The sequence below is a fragment of the Atractosteus spatula genome, chromosome 21 (assembly GCF_055471065.1).
Source record: "Atractosteus spatula isolate fAtrSpa1 chromosome 21, fAtrSpa1.hap1, whole genome shotgun sequence".
In the NCBI taxonomy this organism is placed as follows: Eukaryota; Metazoa; Chordata; class Actinopteri; order Semionotiformes; family Lepisosteidae; genus Atractosteus; species Atractosteus spatula.
The window spans coordinates 5,315,525-5,334,428 of NC_142726.1; the positions used below are offsets into that span (position 1 = coordinate 5,315,525).

The 18,904-nt window shown below is 42.9% G+C and overlaps 1 protein-coding gene across 1 annotated transcript; it reads right to left on the bottom strand.

The window, feature by feature from the left end:
• Nucleotides 1-1,254: 1,254 nt before the first annotated feature.
• cotl1 (coactosin-like F actin binding protein 1) lies at nucleotides 1,255-17,727 on the bottom strand. The gene is made up of 4 exons (XM_088938939.1): nucleotides 17,243-17,727; nucleotides 16,644-16,726; nucleotides 6,973-7,130; nucleotides 1,255-3,541 (listed from the first exon to the last, which is right to left on the bottom strand). The coding sequence occupies exons 1-4, from the start codon at nucleotides 17,317-17,319 to the stop codon at nucleotides 3,431-3,433; spliced, it is 429 nt and encodes a 142-aa protein (XP_088795065.1). The 5' UTR covers nucleotides 17,320-17,727; the 3' UTR covers nucleotides 1,255-3,430.
• Nucleotides 17,728-18,904: the final 1,177 nt, after the last annotated feature.

Consider the following 18,904-nt stretch of genomic DNA (forward strand, 5'->3'; position numbering starts at 1 on the left):
ATTACGGGCAGTGGCTCTGCAGCTAAGGATCTGTGCCTGTGGCTTAAGGGTTGCTGGTTCAAATCCTGCAACCGTTAGAGGAATCCTACTCCAGTGGGCCCTTGAACAAAGCCCTTAACCCCAGCTGCTCCAGGGGTGCTGTATAAATGACTGACCCTGCGCTCTGACCCCAAGCTTCTCTCTCCCTGTCTGTTCCTGTGTGTCTCATGGAGAGCAGGCTGGGGAATGTGAAAAGACAAGATTCCTAATGCATCAAATTGTATATGGCTAATAAAGTGATCTTATCTTATAATTGCGAAAGAAAGTGGCTTTAGTCAATATCTGTCACTAATGTTTTGCTATGTAAATCTACATGAAATGCATTGCTATGATGAGGATGTTTGGTTGAATGGCGGATGTCAACTGCCCAACATGAAAGTTGTTACGTACCCTTTTCTCAATTAACGCCCTCTCCCCGGCGTATCTTTCCGATATCCAGCCCGTCCCCCTTCTTGGCCCTCCCCCAGGCTTTATCTCAGAACTAGCATGTGAGGAGCCTCACCATCTGGACAATTGCACACAAAGTTTAATCATGATCTGACAGTTCACACTTTTTATCCTCCAGCCCCTCGAGAGCCCCACTCAAAGCAAAACGATTCACTTTCTATCTTCCTGAGTCGTACTGCAGCTGTACTGTATAAATGGCATTTGTTTTTCTGAGGTGTAAAAAAAAGCCTCTACTCTGACACGTTTGAAGTTCCCCCGGTGTTTGCTTCTTGTTTTAAGCTGACAGTTCTTCTCTGGGACTGAGAGATCTGATGTGCACAGTGTAGAGCTGAGTGGCTGAGCAGACTCTTGCAGTACAGAATACGGAGTTTTAAATGAAGGTTCAAGAGGAGATCAAATCCTAATCTTGCCCACCTGTATATAATTATCATGCTTCTTGCCGACTTCACTCGCATGCTTTTCTCTTTCACATCCCTCCTTCCACCCCATATTCATGCTCAAAGCAGCTCCCTGTTCACTCTCTGGTCAAGAGGAGGATGAGACACCCCTCTCCTTCCTCAGCCAGTCAAGTTACCCCAGTAAAGCTCACTGTAGGAATCATGCCTCTTCTCTGCATTAATTGTGGTTTGACCAATCAACTGAGATCGTCATCAGTCCTGTTTGGAAATGGGAAAAAATTCAGGACTTAATTAGGGCTGGACATTATTCTCTAAAAGCAAACATCAACGATGCTAAGAAACACGTACGTGAGAAAAAAAAGACAGAAGCTTTTTTTGAAAAAAGGAAATTTATTCTGAAATGGCTGATTTCTCATAATGGCGCCCTTCCAAGTTTCCACTCAATACAGTACATAAACCTTTTCGTTTTTTTTCTGAATTTTTCCACAAAAAAAAAAAACAAAACAGGCAAACTCATAAAAAAAGTTTATCACAAAATAAAACATTGCAAAAACAAACTGTGCCACTGGACTTGTACTGAGGTTTGAACCACAGTTATTTTTGTTGTTGCTCACTCACAGCTACTCATTGTTTACACCGTCTGCACATATTTATATCCACCTATATGCACAAACTGTATATAGATTGATATAGATAAATAGTTAAGAGGCCACAGCCGTAATCAATTTGGTCGTACATATAATTAGAGAGCCAATTTGCTCCAAGCCACTGTACATAACACATGCTCGTGAACCCATAATGGACCGAAACATTCCACTTCAAATCCTTGTTGTGTGGCTGGGTGACAAAGGCTAAATTTTAAGGCAGAAAAAATGCAAAGGGCACATTCACTATCTGTGGGCATGGTGGCAGGTCTCTTCTTTTGCTTCTTTCTGCAAGGCCTCAGAGGAGCAAGCAAGAGACAGTCCACTGTAACAATTTTCCCAGACAGGCGGAACTTTCCCGACAGCTGTGTTACTCAATGTGCGGCACCCCTCACCAACCCAGACTCAAAAGGTAAAAGCCCCTGCAGAAATGGAGTGATGGGTTGTTTGTTAACAGTATGACAAAGTAATAATCTTTGTGTTCTTCAGCCTTTGGGGCAGCATGTTAACTTGGGCTATAGAACACAAAGATTGGAGACTGATTAAGTGACACAAATGCAAAGCAAAGTCCTGAAAAGGAAAATAAATACAGAAGTGAAGTTTTCTTCTCCCTCCTTCTTTGAGATCATTAAAATAGACACTACTACAGTAACAAAGCGTTCCAGTTATCCCCCTTTCCCAGTACTATTTGATTTTTAGCTCTCTTTAATTAAGTTCTTGAAAATCCACAGGGCCCGTTTCCAGTTCAACGCGGCTCTGGTTTTGTAGTGGGTCAATGAGCACAGGTTTCAGGAGAGCGGTTATGTACAGTCCAGTTAAATTTAGGGGTGTGTGGGGCCCACTTCTGAACCAGCAGTAAGACCTCTATTTCAGGAACCCCCAGAAGGAGAAAGAAGTGATGGAGGGAGGAAAAAAAAACTTCAGGTCCGTTCTCAATCGAGACAAGTGGAGTCTTAAAAGATGCTTAAAGCTTTCAGATTGAAAAGTAAGCGATGGATGCATGCAAAATACGTTAAAACAGCACTGACATTCTTTGCAAAACACCAGTAAAAGAAAAAATCTTTGGGTGAAAGGCAACAAACCGTGCCATAAAAAATAAGCATCCTCGCCAGAACGGTGGATTTGCTGAATCTCGTTTATCTGCTGTACTTCTGCCTTTGCGCAGTAATGTTTGGCCTTCCGCACAAGGCAAGAGGCAGAGTATTCGCCTGTGTGTCATCTGTTTTGTGTTCTGTCGTTAGGGTGGCACGGCAACAGAGTGGGTAGCAGTGCTGCTTCACCGACCTGGGGCCCTGGATTCAGTTCCAGATCTGGGGTGTTTTCTTTGTGGAGTTTGTATGTTCTACCCGTATTCACATTTTTTTCCTCCAGGTGCTCTGGTTTCCTCCCAGGTCCGAAGACATACAGCTAGGATAACTGACGTCTGGGAAAACTGGCACTGATGTGAGTGCATGCGTGTTTGTGTCTGTGCTTGTGACTGGTGTCCTGTCCAGGGTGTACCCCACCTTGTGCCCACAGCTTGCGGGGACAGTCTCCAGCCCCCCCCCCCGTGACTCTGAATTGGAAGAAGTGGTTAGAAAATGGACTGTGTGATGTTGAGGATGCTTATTTTAATACAGCACAGGAAAGTCATGCCACGACCTCCCCCCTGCCCATAGAAAATAGCATTCACACACAGTGGGAAAAAAACAATCATAGGAGTGCCTGCAGAGGGGCGTGTCTGAGAGTTGGAGTGAGGTGCTGGCCTGTGGGGACGGATGTAGAGCAGATGTAGCTGTTCAAGAGGGGGAAAAGGAAGTGAGGTGGATCTTGCGCGGAGTAGCATCTCCTCTCCCCCTGGGATCTCCCAACCCCGTGTCCAAGCAGCGGCGGTGGGCTGGTGGTCTCTCTCAGGGGCCTCCCCTACTCCACCTGGGCATCGTAGTTGGCCCCTCCAGCCTTTTTGAGCTCGGCCCTAATATAAGCTTCTTCCAGCTCCCTGCGATCGCTGACCATGAACTCCTTGGCAAAGTTCTGCAAAACAAAGCCAAAACAACATCACCCAGCGGCCACTGACTCAGTCCCACACTGATGCACCAGCTTCCTTCTAGATCTTTCATGGAGAAGAATTGAAGTGAGATGACTCAGCTCCAGGCCCTGAGGGTCAAAGACCACTAGCTTAGCAATTTCTTCTTCAATCATTAACCTGCTTTCAACCTGAGGGGAGTGTTGAATTTGCTGACTGAAGGATAACTAGTTCCAGCAACTTCCGGGAAGGTAAGGCTGAGGTTGAGTAAAAGCTGTTTCTGAACTTATTGTCGGTGCCCATCCCTCTTAACAGATCTTCTCCTGTTAGCTGGTCTGTGTGCTGGGGGTCGGCAAGATATTTAAAACTCAGACAACAGACAATTCTCCCTGCACTCCTCGCTTCCACTTGCTTGTACAAAACACCAAAACTTATTTTGAAATTGATTTTTTACCCCACAATCTAGGATTAAACTGCCTGATGGTTTCTAACACAACGGTTGACTATACTCTACTGTGAAAGATAAATTAACAAGTCTCACTTCGATCTGCAAAAACACAGCAAAGCAAATCAGATCTTTTTGGTAAGGGAGTTACACAATTTAGTAGAACCTCATCTGATCTTTTAAGTTGTGACCTTCAGCTACAAGGCTCACAGGGCTCAATAAAACTCTTAATTTAAGATAAAAAATAAACACAACCATAAAATATGGTTAATACAATAAAGGACAACAGTGGCATAATCCCATGATATTGATTTGTGTAGAGCCTTCCTCCTGTAAAGATCAACCCAGCCACAATTAATACGGTAATTAGGCCAGGACAGTCTCACCAATTTCCTGTCTGGCAAGCGTGGACAATTCAGCAGATCTATACAGCTCACACAGGGGGGCATCTACCCAAAAGCATGTGCCATCTAAAGCACTGTGAATCAATGAATGCCATTTTAAAGTTTATGCTTCAGCTTTTTTTTTTGTCACAGATGACATTATACTCCCATTTCAAAATCTCTGCATTCTTATCATTAATTTAAGAGCTCTTTTCCAGATCTGCCTGGAAATGCAAATTTGTTGAGAAATTAAAAACAGCATAGTATAGCTTGTCTGACCTAAACTTTGCATTAAAGTGATTGACTTTTCTATTAATGTTTCTCTCCATTACCCTGATATTTCTCTGGTGTTTTAACCTGAGTTTGAAAAAATATCCATCTATAGATATAAACCTTGGCTGGCTGTTCCCCAATGGAAATCATTATGAGGCAATTATTTGTATAGGTAACAACATCAGATGATTTTTGCTTGGAAATATGTTACTCAAAAAGCAATAAATGATTTTAATATGATTACTGGAGTACAGCTAGAGGCTGTGCAAGATGAGAGTGAAATGACATTTAAGTTTGAAATTGTCATAAATGTCATCTCACCTTCTCTGGGTTTCAAGATCACAGCACTGCTGGAACCTTCATCAAGCTCTGAGACAGCACATTTCCTTTCACAAATTCTGACCTGTCATCTTTTGCGGTTGTGAAATAGTTAAACATTGGAGAAAAGGTGGATTCGGACAGTGTGAGATTAAATGTACTCAGGAGTGAGAAGAGTGAGGCACAGCAAGTGTGGCTCTGAAGGCTTTAAAGACACATGATATGTGCCCATACCTATTCAAAGGACTATGTTTAAAAAGCCAGGCCTTGCACACCAGGAGTACATGAGGCCCGATTTTCTCTCTATCCTCGCTCAAAGGCACCTGGCCCTTTTTGTCCACAGTTCGTGAAAGGCCACCACTCAGCTGCACAATAACCGATGCGTCTAGACACCGTTTAAACCACAGAGGGCAGCTCCCATTTTATCATGTAACTTCCAACACAACGCCGGACATTAATAAGCCTTTTCAGCAGGGTACCGGACAACCTCTGATCCCAAGGAAAATCAACGCTTAGACCGCTGTCATCCTCTGAGGCATCACAGACACCCAGTAATGTTACTCTTAAACTGCTCTCTCCTGTACTAACCCCAGTCGGTTGGGACTGCGCTTGAAGCGGTCAGAATGTTGTTTTACATGCCGTCATATAGAACCAGTGACCCCAAAGGGTTAGGTTTCTTCCACAATCCGAAAGGCCCTACCACATTATTGTTCTTAGCAAGCTGAGGAAAAAAAAATCTACACCATGCCCCATGAAGGAGAAGCACATCACAGAAACAAAGCTAACTGTGCTGCAGCGCATCTGTCAAGTGCCTGCTGTTGAGTCCTGCAAAGCAAACTGCTCCAGGGAGTAATTTATGCGCTGAACTGACTGCTGGGCCTGCAGCAAGGCAAGAGGTGTCTTGTCCAGACTTCTGCACTAAATCAGCTTGCTTGGGAAATTAGCATGTAGCTCGTGTCCCAGCTAGCGTTTGGGAGATGCCAGGCTCTCACAAAAGAGCTTTTTGTTTTGTGATTTTTTTTTTTATTCTCCTTTGCAAGCGGGCATCTGAGCTGCTGGCATCATCCACAATACATAATCTCCACGGCAGGGCAGAGCGGAGCTACTCTGCAAGAGGCATTCAGCACGAATGTAAAAAAAAAAGCTCTCAGGACTAATTTTGCCCCTTTTCAATTTTCTGAGCTCACTGCCGCATGCGGCGACAACAAATATCTCTCGGGTTCACCTGAATGCAGATGGGGAAAAAGGAAAAAAGTTTTACCAAGAAGGTGCAATGATTTTCTTCAGGAATTTCTGTTTTTGAACACTTTCAAGCGGCACATACTTAATAAATTGTCCATTTCTGTACTGTTTTCCCATAAATGCTCAAAATGCATTTTTGTGTGCTGTCTACTCTACCTTAGGCCTGGCAGAGAGACACAGATGGCAGTAAACAGTTTAATTTATGGCCATATATCCTGTGCCTCCTGTTTTCACTGTCTCCTCACACCTCTGTGCTTACTGTAGTATACTATAGTAGAATTCAGGCTGCCAGACCAGTTGTTTTGAGGCTGTTACCGGTTTAGCAGTTCAGTGGACTTTGTGATTTGTCTCAGACAGCTGGACATTAGAATACACATTCTGTGACTAGTAGGGATGCCCCTTTTACATTCTGTGGTGAAATACTCTATACAGTATGTTTTATATGTGTTTTGATATTTGTGGTAACATTAGAGAGATGTTTTGAGCTAGAAATCCTGTCTGAAAAGACTCATATTCAGAGCTTAGCAGGAGAGGATACTCTTTCGTGTATGGCTCTCAGAAAATGGACTTTTTTTCGTAAAAGATTGAAACTCTTTTAGAACCTTCAAGCGAGCAGCACTGTGACTTCTTGCTTCTTCCTTACACTACAGTGAAAGTTGAGTAAAGTATGGTCAAACAGCGAGGTGAGACATGATATGACCCACAGCAGACCATGGAAAATGAAATGTGGGCTAAAGAGCTACCATGGACAGTGAGCTGGAGGGGACCTGTGCCTTACCTGTACTATGTCTTTCACCAGGGTCTTGTCTGTGCTGATCTTGGCTCTTTGCAGGCCGCTCACATTCTCTCCAATCCAGGTGATCAGGGTGAATTTGGCCCTCTTGCTCATGGCGTCTCCCGTGGTGATCCTTACAAAGCCAAATAACCGGGCATCATCTGTGAAGCAGAGAGAGGGAGGAACACTTCAGCCCTCTTGAAGAGAAGCCCTCTGTTGTCTTTACCACCGCTGGGAACAGGATTTGTACTTACAGGCCCAGCGTTTGAAACAAAAGAAAAAACGAAAGCATGCTCTAACAGCTTCCCGCTACCCGTCACTCATTTACTGCAAAACGGTAATTAGCTGCAACCTCAATTTCTCAATATTCTGCAAACGCAGATGTCAAAACATCGTGGTAATCTCAAACAATTTGCTGTCCACAAACCACTCGCTGCGTTTTGTGCCTTCTGCTGTTGCAGATTTTTCGCATACATCCCCTGGGGTCTAATCCTCTTAGAAGTGAGAAAACAGTTGCGATGCTGTCAAACAGACAAGCCCTTCTTCTGCTGCCTGTAATATTGGGTCGTTTGTGGCAAAGTAGTATGAATTGTGCTGTGAGTAACGTGACCATCATGACTTTTTCTAAGATGGATTTGAACCAGGAACTCCCCCAACCAGAGGGCTATGGCACATCAGATTCTCTTGCTCCCAGCCTAATTATTCTGATCCAAGGGTGTTCGAATCCTTTTTCAGTCCAGTTGGAAGTTCGGTGTGTCTGCGGGTTTTCAGTTCATCTCAGCTGGTCACTCTTTGACCTGGACCAGGCTTCTGCCAGCTGCTGCATCCCTCTGGGTGCTGCTGCTTTATAGAGACGTAGAAAACCCACAGAGACACTCATCCTCCAGCACCATCACTGGACTCCTCTGTTCTGATCAGAACAAAATGTACCTGCGGCCCGTGTCAGTATGACTAATTGAGACCACAGCCCACAAGAGCAGGAGAAGCAAGCCGACAAGCTCCACGGCTCTCTGTTGCACTGCCCTCGGTTAATGGAGTATTAACAGATCTGGAGGTAATGTGTCCTGATGGAAAGTTGGGCAATCAAACCTTTAATGATGCAATGTCTTTCAGTATAGTGGCTCCTCAGGCATTAGCTCATCACGGTTTCTGTAATGCAGTTGTATTGGAGGACTGGAGAGGCAGGGGTTGAGAACCATAACCACTATTCCACTTTCTACCCTAGACTCCCCAGTTAACACTCCCTTCTGCAGTCCAATTCAACCCATGGAGTTTCGGCTGGGATATGCCATTCATATAATAATGTATTCCTATGTTACAGCAGATGTTGTCTGGTGTCTCATCAATGCTATTATTTCTCTCAGAAAAACATGAACAAGACTTGTGTTTCGTCAGCTGCCATCAGCACTTCTCAGGTAGTCTGCTGGGCTTGAGCTGTGTTAGAACATCGAAGGTCCCCAGTAGTCAAGGAGACTCTCCCCTATTTTGCTCAGTTCAATAAGGCTGGTAAATGAAAAAAATACCTGCAGCTTAGGGAATCACAGGTGCTATTTAAACAACTAAAGTGCTGTTGACACCCCTTTCATCAGCAAATAAAAAAAGTTCAACTTCACTGGAATTTGTGCCTGATGGTATCAACCTACCACTTATCATAAAAGAGAAAGTATTACTATTGAACCAGGATGTCCTCTCCTTTCCATGACCTTAAAGGAAACAGTGCCAAGCACATAACTGCAGCTCCCCACCCAGGATGTGTGACCCCAGAGCCCCAGCCACTCTTCCTAACTGCTGAGTTTACTATTTTTCTCCTTGGTATGGGTGCTGCTTTGATGCCAATTCTAAGAATACAGAGAGGAGAGAAATGATAATAATGTTTAACTTTCGGTTTCATGAGGCAATGATATTGCAAGCCTCCATCCACTTTCTAGGCACTTTAACTAATTCAAGGTTGCGGTGGAGGTAATCCTATCCCAGCAAGCACTGGGTGCAAGGCAGGACATACTGTAGACTGGACGCCAGTCCACTGCAGGGCCGACAGACAGCACACACCCACACCAGGGCCAATTGTCCCAAAAGCCAATTAACCTTCCAGTATGTCTTTGGACTGCGAGAGGAAACCAGAGAACCCAGAGGAAACCCACACGAACACAGGGAGAACATACAAACTCTAAGCAGACAGCACCCCAGGTCTGGAATCGAACCCAGGGCCCCAGCGCTGCGAGGCAGCAATACCCACCACTGCCTCACTGCGCCACCCATCGTGTTTCATACAGAGAGGAAATGTGAGTGTGCTGGGATGGACTGGCATGCTAGGCTGAAGGACAGCAGCCACAAGACCTCGATCCCACCTGGGCTTCTGGGATTGGATCTGACTGACCACACCACACCACTCCGCAGGGTCAGGGGAGCTCTGATAACTGCTGTATGGGTGTACGGGATGGTTTCTGAAATGCACCTGGTATTCAGTATAGAACTGCATCTCTAAGATAGTAGCATGAGATGTGTGTTGGGTTTTTAGAACATTTCCTTTGGCAACTAAGATGACACAAGAGAGCTCTGGGAAAGGTGCGTGTCTCCAACAGACAAATCAAAAGTGAAATGCGCCTACGTTAATAAAGCCTATTAGTAAAAGAGCAGGCAGAAAGGTTTGGAAATATGCTGGCTGTATATATTAAAAGGTATGGTGTGTCTCTTTGTGCGATTCAAATATTGCACAGGAAATATAATATGCATTGATTCCTTTCTAGGATACCATACAACTGAATATTAAATCCAACACGGTCATCTGTAGTGCTTTCACTGCTGATCTAAACTAAAACTGTACAATATCTTTGCTTTTCCATGTCTTGGTTTGCATTCAAACCAGGAGCTGGTGTTAAAGTAATATTAAAAGCTTATTTTCTACAGTACATCTCAGAAGAGCCTATCTTTGAAACCTGGAGCCAAACATCTTGTGCACATATGTCCTCTGGGATGCGCCTTGCATAAAACGCACCATATAAAACAAAGGGCTTGCAAGGGTGTTGTGGGAGTCCACAGAGCACATCAGGGTACAGGGATTGTGTGATGGAATAAAATCCTGACCTCACAGAATGGATAATTCGGAATGCACACGAAGAAAGAAATATCTTGCATTAATGTAATCACCTGACAAACAGCTGACCCAGCATTAAAATATTCCCCAGTGACTGTGCTCTCCAGTGAGTTTATCCCAAAGCTATTATCCAGAACAGCATTTGAAAAGCCACAGCTGCTGCCATGTTCTTAATGTGTGTTAATCTTGTGCCCACCTCCCAGCCTGGAGGACCCTAATGGTCACTTCCTGCATTGAGAGTTGTGCAGAAAAGAGCTAATTCAGCAGCAGCCGTAAAAGTAGCTGGTTTTCTTGTAAGTAAAGCATCCTTTGTAATTAAAGGACACCTGTGTACTCTGCCCCCTTGCTGTGAAAAATTGTTCCACAAAGTATTCAGAAACAGAAAAAGGTCACTATGACTGTATGTCAGGACAGTAGCCAATCCTGATCTAATGTTTCACCAGAACATCCCCCAGATCCCCAGAAATGCACCTCAAGCCCAGACACCCTTCATGGATTCACATCTCTGCCCTATTTCAGAAAACACACATCAGATGTGAGGACCTGCCGATTAACTGGTAAACTGAGATTTGCGACCCATGTTCTACATCACCGATCAATGAATGTGTTACTCTGTGGATCCAAAGAGAACACTGCGTGAATTCGGGACTCTTATCAGCTGCCTGGCTAGCCTCAACACGAAGCCTGAGGAATGTGTTTTCACTCTAGTCACTTTTTAATCGCCAAACACAAGAAGAATGTAAACTGGAATGCCTTCACTGCAAATCTGTGGTAGTCTCCACACTTGAAAGATCTGCACTGAAACAAATGACGTTATGATAAATTCAGCAGAATTTCATTCGTTAACAGGAACTACTGGGGGGAATAGACTTGTCTTTCAAATGGTAACAAATCAGACTAAAACATTGTTCTGTTTGGAAATTCTGTTGGTGTCTTTCGAACAGGATACGTTCATGTATGATCCTTAAGTTCCCTGTCAAACCAGGCCTTCAAAAAAAGTTTGGAGGACTATTACTACAAAATGAAAACTCTCTTCCCAATGTCATCATTCTCCTCATAACCTTTCCCAGGCAAAATTTCCTGTTTATTAGAGAGGAAATTCTGTCATGGCCCTACTGACCCAAAATCACAACATTGTTTCAATCCCCAAATCCAACAGTAGTTCTGTATGACTCTACTTTTTAAACAAAAGAAGAATCACATTATGATATGGCAATAAAACAACTTGACAACAGACCAACAAGAAACATGCCACTGTTGGAAAAAGTCGAATTATTCACATAGCTTAGTTTAAATACTACAAATGCACACAATAAGGAAACAACTCTATGCTTTAATGTGTACATTAAACACAACATGCTCGTGGTGCATGAAGAGCAAGTCAGTGTGAAAATACATTTCTTCTTTTTGTCCAGCTGATTTTTCTCTGGACAAAGCTAAAAGATCTTTTTATTTTAGAAAACCCCAATAGCTAAAATTGACATTAATAAAGAAAATAACCTTGAATGTGAATGCTTGTGTGGTTGTAAGATCAAATAGAAACCACCCAAAATCCTTGAAGACGATGTACTTTACTGCAAAGAAGAGTAAAGGAGCCATGTTGCCATGGAAACCATTATCTTGTCACAGTGGTGCGGTCTTATAACATTAAGCTACTTATGGCTGTGACCAGTGTTTTAATCTGGACTACAGGACTTCAGTCTACAGCACTTCCTCCCAGACAAGACTCTTTTGCATTGCTGTTTCAGATGATATAGATACACTCTGCATGGTCCTGTCAGCCCCTGAACCACAGCACCTCTATAAAACAATAACATATTCCCCCTCTGAGGGTAGATGGTTTAAACTTGTTTTTCTTCAAACTTTACACTCAGACAGACAAAAAAAAACCCAAGACAAAACAGCTCTCCTCATTCAAACCTGACCCCTTTTAGAGAAAGCCCTGCGGAGACTTTAAAATCTATTTAACCATTTTAGAAAGCTCTTGGATTAAATAAAACCATACAGATCTAACAAAGAGGCTATCTTATCAACGTGGGTAACAAAGAATATTGGTTGTATAAATCCTCTATCATTCCTGCTTAACCAAAATGATAAAACTTCTGAATTACCTCAGGCATTGTTTAATAATTACCCTGCAATAAACATGACAACCACATGCAAGAGGTTGCGAATTTCCAGGAACCTATGAAGGTCTAAGTGCTGTAAGCTTTCTAAAGTATAAGGCTTATAAAACTCATTCCATTTACTTCAAGTTTGTTTTATCAGAATTGGATGGGATAAGGTCGTTTCTCCGGTAAGGTTTAATTAGATATAGTTGTGCGATTTTGAACATGTGTAATAAACTATGCAACATTAAACTACTGTTTTGCTACTATAGTCATAAGGCCTGGTTATCTCATGTTGTTGTGTTTTTTGTTAAATTAAAATATTCTATTAAGGCCTCATTAGTTCCTGGAAGGCTTGAAAACAATGGTCGTGTGTGGTATCTTCTTCCAGAACAGTAATATGTGACATCCAGAGAAATCTTTTCAGGAGCTTGTGGAAAAATTGTAACAATGTACTGTATTGCTTTATTATGTGTTTCAAGGGAAAGAGTACATTTTCACATGTTGGCCTCTGCGGTCTTTAAATAATGAATATCTTGGAATGCAGAGCTCTGGCTAGGTGAAGGCAGCTCAGTTGATATTATATCGCTCAGAAGAGTTGAACCAAATATTTCTTGGCTTATTATGTTTCCTGGGAAGAAGGGGATCAGAATAACAATGACTATCCATTCATCCATTTACCACTTCAGGGTCGCAGGCCACAGGAGCAACACACCGACACAAACACATATACACTGACCGCAGGGCAGTTTTCCCAAAACCAATTTACCCACCAGTGTGTTGTGGAAGGAAACTGGAGCGCCCAGAGGAAAACCATGCAAACAGAGAAAGAACATACAGTACAAACTCCAAGCAGATAGGACACCAGGTCCAGAATTGAGCAGCAACACTAACCACTGACCTGCTGTAACAGAGATCGAGGGAGCTGAAACTGAAGAATGATTGCAGAGATCCATTGGGGTTAATTAACTTTTTTGTCTTTAAAAAGCAACAAAAAAAAACATACCGTAGGGTGCAGTGGAGGAAAATAACTAATCTCACATGAAGTTCTCAACTACAAAACTATTAATAACTGAAATTTAGAGTTTCACGTGACTTCAGGGTTGAAATATACCAGCAACCAAAAAAGAGACCATCTATATTTAACCCTTATTAGTTCACCCACGTCCAAATGAGTGAATACAGACACCTTATTTGTCTGCATTTTTCATCACATTGCACTGTCACACCCTCATTTTCTCTCCCATTCGGCCTGCTTACATACACACAAATGACAAGAAAGATGCTGCAGGAGAGCTATAAACAAGAATGAATAGTCTAAACATTTACATTATAAACTCATACAACAAGAAAAACGATTACTTCCCTCATAGTAAGAGCATTTTTTTTAAATGTTGAGTGTATCTACATGCTGTTCTAGTTTCTATTTCCCTCACTTTTATTCTTACAGGTGATCCGTTATTTTGCCTTTTTCAGTCCTTGTGGGGTATTCTTCATTTTGCCCACACTCAAGCTGGGGGCTGAGGCAGGGCAGACCTGCCCGTCTTTGACCCCCGTGAACCCGACAGCAGCAGACAGGCTGGAGGAGAAGACGCGCGTCCCAGCTCCACCAGTTAGGTGCAACCCAACCCTGCCTGTAGTCCGCCTGACATTTCCAATTTTGTTTCAATTACACTCCACTGACATTTAAATCTCATTTTTTAATGGTTTAATTTGATAACCAGCTATTTCTGCTTGACATTTACTACAAGAGCAACATTTATATTTTCCTTTCACATGAAAGCAATCAATACAATTCACCTTCATTTTTGTTTAATCCTATTATCTTGCCCTTGAATTGCTGGCTTACGTACTGTGTACCCATGATAGTACTGTATGTCGTACTTCAATATATAACAAAATATACAGCATATATTACAGTTACATTGTATCTGTAACTACAAAAAGAGGGGACGGAAATTAGCGGTGCACCAGGGCTTTCTGTGCAATGGGGGAAGCATTATGACACATCACTGCAACAGTCTGTCATGTCATTTCCTCTCGCTCAGTTTAGAGAAGCCTTTTCAGATTGCAATTGCGCTGGAGTCAGGAAGGTACAGACTGTAAGAGTATAATGAAAAAGAGCACAGAAATGTGACACCGATCAACCATAACAAGAAAGCAGCAAGTCTTAAATACTGCGCATGATACCTTTGAAGCAAACTGTTTTTTTAAGGGTCTATTTGACATAGATGACTTCAGGTCAGTGAGCGGGCACAGTCACTGGCACTGCATTATGGAATCCGTTTTCAAAATGTGAGGAAATAACACACAGAATACGTAGATTTGATGTCTGAACCATCTTTTTACTAACTGGCACAATACAAGACATGCTGTACTGCACATCTAAGCACGTGCTTTAGAGATAGAGATCACGCTCACTTCCTATACTAACAAGCCACGCCCCAGTTTCTCTGAAAAAAGGTGGATTACCATTCCAAACATTGAGTAAAATGGAGAACTGGGTGTCTGATTACACAGTTGAAAGAGCACAGCATCTTTGACCGGGTTAATCAAATGTTCCTTGACTTGTGCTTCTAATGAATGCGCAGGCAGTTCCAGCTCTGGAATCTGCTCTTCACCATGTGGAAAGTGGAAAGAGTGGGGATCTGAGTCAAAATATTGAGGGAAAGGTGAAAATAAGCACAAACTCCATGTAGAATTCCCCAGTCTTTAAAGTTCCTCATTCTGGCGATATTGAATTTCATGAGAGACAGGATTTTCGTTTTGCTGACTCTTTTTCTAAGGCGTGAAACTGCTCTATGTGGTACTACTGCGTGCCATAACCTCCACACCATTAACCACGAACCTTCCCTCCTTGCAATTCACTCGCTCAAAATCAAGTAACAAGTGTCAAATACTTACAGCAAAAAAAAAAGGCTGCACTGAATACTTGCTGCTGCTATTCTTCAGTCGTGAAACCTTCTGGAACACACTTAGGGCTCTAACAATGTAGATATGCCCATGTTGGATGAAAATCCACGTAAGTAGAGTCTTGGTGAAACCATATGGCGAACAGAGGTAATCACAGCCCTGTGGAGTAAATATCTTGGCTCAGGCCCCCAGGATCAGCTGGTAATCCCAGGTGACACGACGGCTATACAAACCCAGCTAAACAGAGACAGTTACCAACACGAATAACTGAAAATAAATGGAAAATGGAACTCACCACGCACATAGCACATATAGACATTCAGAATCAATAATTAATGCTAATACACGTAGTGCCTGAGGGCGCCATCACAAATCACTAACCCTGTCAAATCCCACATTCTGTGTTGCTAATTCCTATTTACTCCTTAGCCTCTGTATCTGTTTGAAGAACCTGCAGAGCTATGACTTCTGCCTGGACGCAGGTGTCTTCACAATGGGGGTTGAAAATCGCAACCAGCAGATGGCGCTGGTCTCCGAAGATTAAAATTGACACCCCGCCCCGTCTTTTCCTTCGGCGTGCAGGAATTCGTCTTAGTGTGAGGCGTTTACGTACACTCTGCAATCTGTTCTCACAACCGAACTTGAACGCATCCACAATTCAACAGCTATCCAAACCCATCGCCTCACCACAAAACAGAAGTGCGATGCTTGCAAACCCAGCAGTCACGTTTGACAGGCAGATCTTTTTTTTTTAATATATCAGCCTACTACTCACATTTAAATCATTGTCATGATCCACGAACGCATTAACCAGTTCACTCTTGCAGATACGTCATTTTGAAGAACTGCTGGAATAGGACTACAAAGCGGTCCTGTTTAGACAAACGGAAGATTTACGTAACCTTTCATTTATGTAAATGTTTCAAAGCAGATAAACCGCTAGCGCCGACTTCAGAAGATACAATTAAGTTTCTATATAGGAGGAAACTGCACGCTCTTGATATTGAATCCCCCTCTTTAACACCCTATTCCCTTTCTGATGCTAAGTGTTGGTGGATGATTATCCAGTATTGTAAAAGCCAAAGCACACACACTTCCGGAGCCGGTTGTCTGTCAGAAAACAATAGACTACGACTTTGCGAACGGGGCGGTGTACCATAAATGAGACGGTCATAAGACTGGTCTTAATTTGTCATCATTTTAGCGTTTTTTTCCCCCACTTTACAAGGAACACACGACAGGAATTCCAGATTACCGGTGGGGAAAATAAAACCACAGATTTCTGACATGGTGGTTTTATCAAGGCGTCTTATCCGAAAGAACAGACTTGTGCGTTTGATTGGAGAGACTATTCAGTTGTATGTAGCTCCCTTGTAATACCGAAAAACACCCTATAGCACATCTTTGAGTTACAGTGTCAGTTGGAGAGACTCTGGTAAGATACAGTGAGATGATTGCTGTGGTCAGGCTGTGGTCCAGTTCTTTGAGGACCGGCTGCTGTTACATTAATGCACAATGAATCACCCGGCGTTAGAGGAATATATCAACTCGTCTCTTACCTGTACATTGATTTTTAAACTCCTCGTATTCTGTGCCCTGCCCTCCGGGGACGATTGTTGAACCGTCGTAAACAAATGAAGCCCTTCAAACACATGCGTGAATAATAATTAGAAAAAAATACTACGGGTTTGAAGAAAGTGTGATACAATGAGGCCAAAGGACGAATCCTACATCCTAATGTTTCTCGCTTCAGTGCGCAATTGGGCTGAAAATCAGCTCTGGTGGGCAGCTTATCTAAAACTTCTGAATTAAGCTTTTCTAGCTAGACGCATTAACGCAAGTCACTGGGCTACTTATAACTGTCATTTTACAGAGGGTTCGCATTATTCTGCAAATGCAAGTTAGTTTGGAAATTACGGGCGCATAGACCTCATTATTTTGGGGGGAAACCGAGAATATCGATACAGTGAACAAAGCGTCAGTGCTAGTGGGGTATCAAAACACGGTTTCTAACAATAAAACAAACTCATCTTCAAATATTTACAATGAATACATTGACACTTCGTCCCTGTTCGTGTATTGGGAAATTTGCTCTTCGTAAGCAGGATACTTATTCCCTATCAACATGCCATAACTCAAGAACAAACAAGAGACTTACCAGTTAACGTCAGTATTGTCGTCTCTTACGAGGTTATAGGCTTCCCTGCAAGCTTCTTTATCGATTTTGGTTGCCATGTCGTTTAGAGGTTGAAGGGAAGCGAAAAAGGAACAGAAGGTACAATAATTGCAGGAAAGCTGAAACAAATCAGAAATCCTTGAGGCGAGGAAGAGTTCAAAATGTTGCAGGCTGCGCTACAGATGCAGGGTGGAAGGGTGTCGAGAATGTTGTCTTCAGCAGAGCTCCGCAGGATGCGCCAGCTAGAATGCCGATTTTCTGAATGATGAGTAAAAGCGGTTCCTCATACGCCTCTAAAGGGCATTTCCTTTGCTTTGCTGCTTTGGGCGTTGGTGATTTTCGTCAATCAGGTTACAGCACAGAATAAGGCCCCCAAAGCTAGACTCAGAATCACCTCCTAATGGCCAGACTGGGGATTAAGGCACATTAAATCCACCCCGTTTCTATTGTTCACATTTCACCGAGTTTGTCGCCCTCTGATGGAAGCAACCGATTCTGCTCCCTTTCTGAAAAGGTGCAACGTGATAGAAGCGAAGTGATGACGTCCACTTAAGGGACGCCGACCTGAATACAAAAAAAAAAATAAAGGTTAAGGGGATAGCATTTTTATTTGGGGGGGAAAAAAAAGATTCCAGCGTTATTTCTGGAAGCTGACAGACGTGCAACAAAGCCACCGGGCTCGACTATGTCAACAGTTGCATCATTACCACTCACCTCCAAGATGGAATATTTGTCTTAAAAAACGGTTTCAACAAGTTTTAACCAACCAGACTTGAATTTTAAGGCCATTAGGGGACACAATACTCCTGTTGCTTGGTAAAAAAGCACTGCTACACAGTGACGTTCCCAACATGCACTTGAAATGATGACATGGGGTCAAAGGTACAGTATTGCCAAGTTCTCTGCCTTCCATCGAAGGTTTGATTTCAGCTCTGAGAGTTTAAGGGTGATTTCCATAGAGTGGGGTTGGACAATCCTGGCCCTGGAGGACAGATTTTCATTCCACCTCAGCTCTTAACAACTTAAGCCAGCTCAATATGGGCTTAATCTGAGCACTTTATCAGCTTCTCTCATCTTTTCAGGTGTTCCTAAAAGGTCTGCAGATGCTCTGACGCTACAGCACTAGAATGAGCCATCCCTACTATAGGACATACTATACTGTACACTTGGTGCTCAGGTGACATTCACCCAACTGTACACAGTGAACATCATAAGAGAACACAGAGACCTAATGAGCGGAGATCATTTGGGCCCTCTAGCTTGTGTAGTTGGTACAGAAAATTGATTCATTGATTCAAGGCTCTCATCCACTGTTTCATGAAAGACGCCAGGGTATCAGCATCACGGCTGAGCAGCTTGTTTCAGACTCTCACCACACTTGGCATGAAAAAGGGGTTTCCTGTCTTCAATTTTAAAAGCTTTTCCTCTGCCTTGTGTTTCACTGACCCTGGAGAAACTCACTTTGTCATTGACTTTGGAGGATTTCATACTTAAATTTTAAATTTAATTTTAATACTTAAATCTGTTCTCCTTGGTGTCCTCTCTGTTCAAGTTGGTGACATAAGTGCACTCCTGAAGGACTGTTTGATTAAGGTTTAAAGTGTGTTCTTCATTGCAGTATCCAAGCAATATAAGATGTCTTAG